Consider the following 9,528-nt stretch of genomic DNA (forward strand, 5'->3'; position numbering starts at 1 on the left):
TGCCTAGCAACACCTTAGCAACCATCAGAAACACCATAGCAACCACCTAGCAACATCATAGCGGCCATCAGGAACACCATAGCAACCGCCTAGCAACGCCCTAGCAACCACCCAGAACACCATAGCAACGCCTAGCAATGCCCTAGCAACCATCAAGAACACCATAGGAACTGCCTCGCAACAGCATAGCAACCATCAGGAAAAGCATAGTATCAGCCTTGCAGCACCTTAGCAGCCACCCAGTATACCACAGCAGCTGGCCAAAGACATCCTAGTGGCCACAACAGCATAGGGCTGGTGGTTTACCACATCTTCCAGCTTGCCCATGCAGTTTCCCCAGAAACTGCAACTTTTCAAGTTTTCATTATAATTATGCAAGAAAAGACACTTATGACATCACACATACTTACAATACTATAGTGGGACAAACTTTACATTAAACAGAGACTGGGGCATACATGTGAAGAATGAGTTGGTCTGGTAAACGTCTGTGTAGGACAGAGAACAGAAAACAATGAACAAAGAAACAAAGAAAAGGAGGAAGAAAAAAATCCAAAGTAAAACAATCATATTCCTGTAAGTGACAGATTGGCAGATTGTAATGAATCATAAAAGTGTGGTAACTTTCAGGTAGTACACGCATTTTGGAGAATGCACTAATCTAGAAGTGAAAGACTTTTGGTAAATGGATGCGCACATAGTTTCTGATTTCCACAAACATGGGAAAATTTCTCCTAGGGTGATCATACATGTCATACATCATCATCATACACTGGAGACAAGTGGGTGAAATCAACATGATATGTTTTCAGTGGCCTGGACACATGTTGTACACATTTTGGGGTCAATTTGACTCCAGGCTGTTTTAGCTGTATAGCCTAAAACATAAGAAATATCAACATTTCACCCCAATTAGTTTTAGTTGTTTTGGATGCTGACAAACTAGAACATGACATTTATAATCTTAAAAAAAAATCCCTCTGCTTTAACGCCGGAATATACTTGCTGCTGACAACGCGTGCGCGTATGCATCGTGGCTGCCATGCGTATTTTGCGGTCGTAGTAGTAACATAACCACACCTATAGCAACATAACCACACCTGTAGTAACATAACACACCTGTAGTAACATAACCACACCTGTAGCAACATAACGCACCTGCAGCACCACAACACAGGTGCAATAACATAACCACACCTGTAGCTGTGCCGGGGGTATGGGGAGGGGTTTATTTTAAGAGCTATTTAGGTCGTCAACAAGACATATAGGCTACAGTACCTGACACATAATCTTGGGTAACATTCTTTTATAATTATAATCGTTTTCTGGAGGTTCAAATTACTGGGATCAGGTTAACGGGGTTGATTAATAAAACATGGCAGTAAATTTGAAGGTAACAGGGGCGTTAACTTGTTTCCGGTCATACTAATGAGGCTTCCACTATAAACACTATAGTGTGTTGGTGTGTGGCATGCTGAGTGTATGAGCCTAGTGAGGGCGTGTAGTGCTGAAGGCAGACTGACTGGAGGAGCTGTGGAAAGAGGAAGTTGGTGCCTGAAACTTTATAGGAGATTAGTGACTGAAACTCGGTGCAACAGAGTTTGGCAGCCGGTGTGCGGAACGTGGGCGACCGAGCTGATAAATGGAGTGTGAACACGGTGGCTGATCTGACGATGGGAACCAGCGGGCCGGAGGGGGACGGCTGCCGCTGCAGCTGCAGCTGCTGCGGGGAGGAGGAGAGCTTGTGTCGGCAACAAACTCTGATTGAGCTCCTGCGCCACAAGGAGACGCAGATGCAGCGGCTGGTGCGCTTCTTGGTGACGGCGAGCCTGCTGCTGGTGCCACTGGTCCTGGCTGTGGTGCTCATGTGTGTGGTCGGGAGAAGTGCCCGTTCATCCGACTGCCAGGTAGGAACACACCTGAGCTCGCTGCAGCTACCTGCTCAGCTGCCTCTGTAGCTCAGTGTTTGCAGTGGCTTTTTCAAACTTATTTTTGATTGATTTTCTCTAGTTAAGCTTTCAAATGGCAAATGTCTGAAGCTTTTCTGTTATGTACGCAATAGCTAAATTTACTTCCAGTTTCAAGGCTGTGATAGTTAATGTAAAGCCACAGGAAACTGAAAGCTGTGATTTGTCGTGGGTGTCGTTTTGGTGCTTTTGGGGATTTAAAAGGCTTAAGACCACCGTGTCTCTATTCCATAAAAAGTAATAGAACAGAGTAAAAGCCTTGTCATGTAGAATGAGATGGGGGTTTTTTCCGGGGGCGTGGCCTGCCTGGCTAGTCTGGGGTCAAAGTCCTGAATACCTTCTTCCCAGGACCTGCTTGTCACTATCTCCCTTCCCCCTCCTCACTAGCTCCCTAACCAGTGAGACATGTGCACACTTGACTGGACACACCACGGAGCAAAACAATGCATATACGAAAGCTTTTCCTCAATAACGGTCCCAGTGAGCCAGACAATCCAGGCTTGTGACAGGGACAGGTTAGCAGTTGATGCAACTACCACAAGAGAAGAGAGGAGGCCTGGAGAGGAGAGAATCAGAATCAGAAATACTCTTTTGATCTCTGAGGGGAAACTGAGTCCGTTGCAGTTGCAGTAGGGGAGACTGGGGACAGTTGCAACAAGGGACGGTTGCAACAAGCCTTATTTCTCCAATCAGAAACATGCTAGAGTGATGACACTCACACTGCACATGCTCAGTTAGACCCTCTACCCACAAACAAGAGAGTGGCCATAATGATCATCTGGTCCAGCTTTTATCAAGGCAAAACTGTTTTGGAGGTATGAAAGTAGATTTTTTCATGAGCTGTATTTTTGTCATACTGTCCTGGTCTTTTGTATGAATTAATCCAAACCTACCTAGCTTGAATCACTGTTTTGTTGACTATTCAGTGACACCGTTTACATGTGTCAATGTCACTGTGGCTAGTTAGCACATGGTGTTTTGTCATGACTGATACCACAGGGACGGTTGCAACAGTTGCAACTGTCCCTATGCTAATATCAAAACAGACCACACAACAGTATTTTTGAAGATTTTTAGCTCAAAATAGGCACAATTAATATATTTCATTGCTCATGATGAACAGAACAGGCAATCATAATGAGAAACTAATGCTAATGATAAACAAAATAATTCCCCAAATAACTTGTTGAGCAAAAGTTTGTATTCACTGGAGTTTTAAAACAATGTTAATTTTGTTAACTAAAACCGTTAACTGTTTGTTAACATGTTTAATAAATGTTTTTTGTACTGCAAACTACTCCATTCTTTTTGTCTCAAACTGAAATATTGAGTTTCTATAGCTTCAGTAACATCTACACATTAACTCAGGGTAGGCCTATGTTTTACACAAAACAAAACTTAGTAAATACTTTAATACTGTATACTGTGCTTATTCAGACAAAAATCAGAAGATAATTGGTGAAATTTAATGATTTTTTAGTATGTTGCAACCGTCCCTGATCCGTGTTGCAACTGTCCCCAGGTTTGGGGTCAGTTGCAACGTTTGAATTCCTTTATTCAAATAAATATTGTGATTGATATGTTATATGTAGCCATCTTTAAATGGTATGGGTATATAGCAGACAGATGTAGGTTTAATATGTAAAAATTTGGTGTGCCTAGTCCAAATAGTCTCTGAGTAACTGAGGGTAATGTAAAAAGTGTTGCAACTGTCCCCAGTCTCCCCTATTCTCAAAAGAAGACTTAAATTATATGAAATAGAGAAAGAAATAAGAAATGTAAAAATATGTGCCTTAAAAATTTGTAAAAAAAAACAAAACAACAAACAAACAAAACAAAAAAAAAAACGTAAAAAACACAATGTGTATTAAGTTGTATTAAACGCAATGGCAAATCTAAATATGTGCATTAATCCTACAAAATATTACAACAATAAATAAAGAACAAAAAATAAAGAGGATAGGAGAAGAGGAAAGAGGAAAGGAGGAAAGAGGAGAGGAGAGAAGAGGAGAGACCTGGAGAGGTCAGCTGAGATGAGATGAGATGAGGTAGAGGAAAGAGGATGGCATTTTTGGTAACTTTTCCATTGTGGCCCTCACAAACAAGCAAACAATACATAAATAAATACATTTTGTAAATTGCCCCTGGACCCCCTACAAGTGTTTGGATCCAGCCCCTGATACTAAGGGCCTACTCACATTAGGGCCAGTTGCTCCGTATCGTGCTAAAGCAAAACTGACAGCCGGAGCGGGCAGCTGGCTGCTATGGCAGTCTGTGTGCGCAGCGCACCTGTCAGATCCAGCAGACCTGAGTGGGTGGACCTGACCACCTCCAACCGTGCCAGAGCGGGTGAAGTGTACTGTATTCAAGCACGGAACGGAGCGATCACACTAGTCAAATAATCCGGATTTTGGGGTCACACGTTCTTGGGCACGGTACAAACAGGGTAATGTGAGTAGCCTGTAAGGGGCCAACAGAGCCCCTGCTTTTCCCTGGAACCTGAATGTGTTTGCAGTGAAACCATAACTACAGTTCATCCCCCACAGTTTGGAATCTCAGAAACATGTCTGAATACCAGACCAAACCTTCTTTATTTACCTCCTGTGACTCTTCTATCATTGTCACCGTGCTAAGTGTTGGTAACACTGTGCTTCTAATCTTGCAGCACATGGTGCACGAGGGTGACCATTCATCCGGTAAGTCATCTCATTCACGATGATAGTGAGAGTGAGGCTGTATGGACCTCGTTCTAGCCAGGCAAAGTAAATGCGTAATGCGATTTTATTCAGTAATCAATAACGGATTGCTTTTGATCTTGCAGCCGTCAGCGGCAAACAGGAGCAGCAGAAGCAGCCTGGCAATCCAAGTGCTCTGGTGACAGGTAAGCTCTAAAACCACTTGTGTGGGCATGGAAACATGTGCAGCCAAGTCCAACACATTTCAATGAGCCTGTGATGGTGGGCAATATGGAGAAGATGTGATTAAAGTTGATGAAAGATGTGGCACATGATCTTGACGTGATATAAAAGCAGAAACACTAATTTATGCTTGTGTACTTGTCTTTCTGTCCTCTTCCTCAGCTGTATCCCACCGTTCCACTGAGAAGGATGTCCTTGAATGGGAGGACAAGCGAGGACACGCCCACCTGGACGGAGGTTTTGGCTACTTTGATGGAAACCTTGTGGTGCCCAGGGATGGCAACTACAAGGTTTATGTGCAGATCACCTACGAGAAATACGATGATTTCCCCTGCGAAGAGGAGCTGAGGCTGTTTCAGTGGGTGTACAGGTTTCAGCAGAGCTACCCGGATAATGTGACTCTAATGTCATCAGTGGACACGATGAGCTGCAGCATGACCAGGCCCAAGAAATCACTCTATGCGTCTGCAGTGTTTCCTCTGAAGGCCAAAGACAGACTGTGGGTGAGATCAAGCCACCCTGAACTGATTTGTCATGAAGAACACCAAGTGTTCTTTGGTGCTGATCTTGAGCCACAATGACTCAGCCAGCCACCGGAAGGTGCCTTGTGACCATTTTCACATTGCACCTCGTGACATTGCTAACGTTACATCTTAACCCTATAAAGCCTGAACTATGAAAGAATTGGCAGAAAATTCAAATTTTTGGAAATTGAACCCTTTATTTAGTCCTATAACAAAATGTAAAAAAAAAAAAAAAGAAGAAAGAAAGAAAAAAAGACTTCAAAAAATATGTTATTACATATGATTTTTCTGTTGTATCATATATCACAATACTTGAAGTGCCAATGGTATGGTCCAGGGTGAACAGGGGAAGTGTCCAAAGGTATACAACAGTATTTTGGTCAAGTATTGATTAAACTGAAACGGAAAATGTTATTTGATAACGTGTATCATATATGATACAAATGGCTTTATAGGGTTAAAGGGGCAGTTTACCAACAGGGATTACAATTTGGGCCTATAACATGACTTTCTGAAACACACCTTAACCAGATTAGTTACTTCCAGATTATGGAGTCCTTTATTAAATTTAAAGTGTTCTACTTGGTTTTGGTAATACTTGTGGTGAGAAGTGGTTATTGCTGTGGTGTTTTGCACTCAGTTAAGCACTCAGTGAAGACTTGCTTCATCTTTTTTTTTTTTTTTTTTTACTAATGTCTAATTATTGTAAAATGTGGACTAGTTCTAGAAAAGTCCTCAACTGTGTGGAGTGGGAGGAGAAACCGGATGGGTGTCATTTCTCCTCTTGCAGCAGGAATAAACGTGCTGCCTTGAAGCTTTAACTTAAACCTGCGTTTACTAAAGCACTAACACTAATCTTGGACCCATGAATCAGATCATTTCAATCTAGATTAAAGTAAATCTGGAACATTTTCAATCTGTGATCCAGAGAGTCATATTACAGACATTCAACCCAAATATAGTATTACAATTATTACAATATTACAATTACAGTGTTTGTTTGGAATGGAAAAAATGACCCCACACATGCCCATATAGAGGTGTATTAAATGAGGCAAAAAAAAAAAAAAAAAAAAAAAAAACTACAATACCTACTCCTCATTTTATAATAATTTCCACGATTTGTCTATTCACTTGCTTTTGTAATAAATTTGTTAAACTGTAAAGAGACTTTATGGACACCCTGTAGATAAAAGCAAATGTCTGGGCTCAGATATGACCCTAGTTGGTTGCTTGAGGGTTAAACACTGTTTCTGCCCAAGTGGATTTCTTTGACAACAGTCTCTGTAGCTTTTGTACCTGGAATGTGTTGCAGCCCTGTCCACTTGTAGCACCCCCCCAGCAGATATAGTAATATATAAAATCTTTCTTTCTTATGTAGCAATGTACTGTTTAGTTAGTTTGGTTACAAGAGTCATCTTGTAGATTTTGGTTAGCTGCAGCAAATTCAATCTTTGTCTAAGAAATATCACTGAGTCACTCATATCATTGACAGCCTGGGAATTTTCTTGTCTAACTGAGTCCCACCTATCCTGGTATGTGATGTGTTATTTGTTACTGCTTTATTTACCTTGGCCACTTTTAAGGGAGAAGTAAACCTGACTGCTTTCCAGGAATGGTAATGTTGAGTGATCATGTTTTTCTTCCCACTGTGGCGTCACTATCCGATGTGAGTGCCACTATTCCTAGGCCGGAAAAAGCAACACCACCAGGGCATTTGGAATGAATGGGAAAGGGAAACACAGGTTAAATGAAAACTTCCTGCACTAAAAGACGTAACATACTGAAAGAAGGTCGTTTTGCTTGTTAGAGAAGAATTATGTGAATCACTATAGACGCATGTGTACTTGTACTGAATTATGTGAGTTATGACTTCATGGCTTTCTGTGTCATTTCATCACCAAGAACATCGAAAGTTGAATTCTTTGATCTGTGCTCTTAATGGGTTTCACTTCAGCCTCCAGCACTTCCTGCATAATACTCATCTGTCTGCTATTTGAATTGTGTACATGCCTTTGTGTGTGGGCTGGCCTGGATGTGTGAGAGGGTTCAATGGCAGTATTAACATGAGTCATTTTGAGGAGTGCTATGTGAAGGAATTAACCATTAAAATCATGTATTGCATTAGCCTTTGTCTAACCTCAGAGTTAAGCTTGTGGTATTTGCAATGGATCAGACCCTCTGCCAGCTTATCTCATTTAGAAGTGATCAGTTACTTTTCTGGAATTTATGACTAGGCTGGTTCATTAGCTAGGTTTGTTTCTGGAAAGTTTTTTATTGCTTTATTACCTGATTGACTATGTAAGACATGCAAAGTATATGTAAACTCTGAAGACCTTAAAAGCTTCCTGTCACCTCCGTCATATGGACAATCTACCTCCAAGCTTTGGTGTGTATGATTCTCCTGCTGTCACAGCATTAAAGGCCTGAAGACCATCTGACTGTTCATTTTTGTTGTAGAATTCCATGACAATTTGGCGACGAGGATGGGATCGCTAACCTGATGCCATTGGCCTACAGGAGAACCTTGTGTTATACAAGTGCTGTGGCCCCTTTAAGGGTTAATTAGTGCGCAACGTGTAGGGCAGGTGCTGCACAGTCTAGAGTGTGTGTGTCGGGAGAAGCTGGCGACCGGAGACCAAGCGGGTCAAAAAGGTAGCTGTAAATGATAAAGAATAAGGTGTATGCCTCAGAGTTTTGTTGGGAGAATAGGGGAGAGTGGGGTAAGTAGTGCCAATTTTTCCTTAAAGTGCCTTTAAAGCGAGGGGATTACAGTAATGCCTCCAACTGAAATATGCACATATAGTTTAGAGCTGCTGTAGCTTCATCTGTCCACACTTAAACTGTTTTTACAGTTGGTTTGACCCTTTTTGTCAGCTGGATGTAGGTAGGCAGGAGAAGCAGGGAGATGTGGTCTGACTGAGGACGTGGGGGGGCTCTGTAGCTGCCAGGAACATTGGTGTAGACATGGTCCAGTGTGTTGTTTCCTCTGGTGGGGATGTGGACATGCTGGTGGAATCTTGGCAAAACAATGATAACAGCATCTGGCTGTTATTATAGCAATAATAACAGCATCTGGTGTACATTGTTTTTGTGGGGAAAAATACAGTTTTTTATGATTGCTTAAGCACGATTTTCAAAACACTGCACCCATTTAGCACAACCACACACACAATATGCAGAACACCTCAAATCCTGTGCAAAATGAAACACCCTTGTAAAAATTATACACTAATTTATAAAAAACATATTATGTTACCATATGAAACACACACATTTCATAAGGCTTAATTCTGTTTGAACCAGTTACACACAGCTGTGTTTACAGTTTTTTTTTTTTCAATTGTTTACATGCACTTTTGAAAAAAAGGCTCCTTTTTTCTAAACACCTCCCACAATTAACCAAACACCACACCCAATTTGCAGAACACCCCAGTTTGTTTGCAAAATGAAACATATCAGCCAAAACCATAAACAAATTGATAAAAATCTTATTTTGTTCTCACGTCACTAACACAGTCTTTCAACGATCGTACACTGTTTCAGTCTATTACATACTACCGTAATAAATTCAAAACACATTTGTAAAAACCCTTTATTCAGAAATATTGTTTGAGAGCATGGTTATGGGATAATTTACAGTTGTTGTTTTTTTTTGATTGCTTGAACTCATTTTGCAAATGCTTTGCTCACTGTGCCAAAACTCTAAACACAACGCAAATAAGACACAACACCTGGAAATAAACCATTCACATTTATGGCAAACTGAAACTCAGTCATCAAAACTTAAAAATCCTTTGTCAAAATGCAACTCTGATGACAAAAGGATACACATTTCCATCATATGAACACACTTTCACAGCAGCAAGCAACACAATAATATACTTAACACAAAACACTGCATTTTTTTTTTTTTACTGCTTTTCATTTATTTCTTCAAAAAGAATTCTGCAAAGCTCAAAATAGAAATTACAGTTTTTTTAAATTGCTAAAACACATTTCACAAAACTTTCCTCCATTTTCTCAAAACTTTAAACACAACACACTTTTCTAAAGCTACATACACAAAACCACACCTTCTCTTTTCGAAACTCAAACTTTCACACCAAAACAGCTGCT

General features: G+C 40.8%; 1 protein-coding gene across 1 annotated transcript; it reads left to right on the forward strand.

The window, feature by feature from the left end:
* The first annotated feature begins 1,499 nt into the window (after positions 1 to 1,499).
* On the forward strand, positions 1,500 to 5,593 carry LOC115365061 (tumor necrosis factor ligand superfamily member 15-like). Its single transcript, XM_030059792.1, has 4 exons — positions 1,500 to 1,907; positions 4,633 to 4,663; positions 4,789 to 4,848; positions 5,048 to 5,593. The coding sequence occupies exons 1-4, from the start codon at positions 1,674 to 1,676 to the stop codon at positions 5,464 to 5,466; spliced, it is 744 nt and encodes a 247-aa protein (XP_029915652.1). The 5' UTR covers positions 1,500 to 1,673; the 3' UTR covers positions 5,467 to 5,593.
* Positions 5,594 to 9,528: the final 3,935 nt, after the last annotated feature.

Source organism: Myripristis murdjan, chromosome 9 (genome assembly GCF_902150065.1).
Source record: "Myripristis murdjan chromosome 9, fMyrMur1.1, whole genome shotgun sequence".
NCBI lineage: Eukaryota > Metazoa > Chordata > Actinopteri > Holocentriformes > Holocentridae > Myripristis > Myripristis murdjan.

Coding starts and splice junctions, on each gene's coding strand:
- LOC115365061 (XM_030059792.1), top strand. CDS start 1,674: ATGGGAACCAGCGGGCCGGAGGGGGACGGCTGCCGCTGCAGCTGCAGC. Junction 4,664..4,788: donor CGAGGGTGACCATTCATCCG/GTAAGTCATCTC, acceptor TTGATCTTGCAG/CCGTCAGCGGCAAACAGGAG. Junction 4,849..5,047: donor TCCAAGTGCTCTGGTGACAG/GTAAGCTCTAAA, acceptor CCTCTTCCTCAG/CTGTATCCCACCGTTCCACT.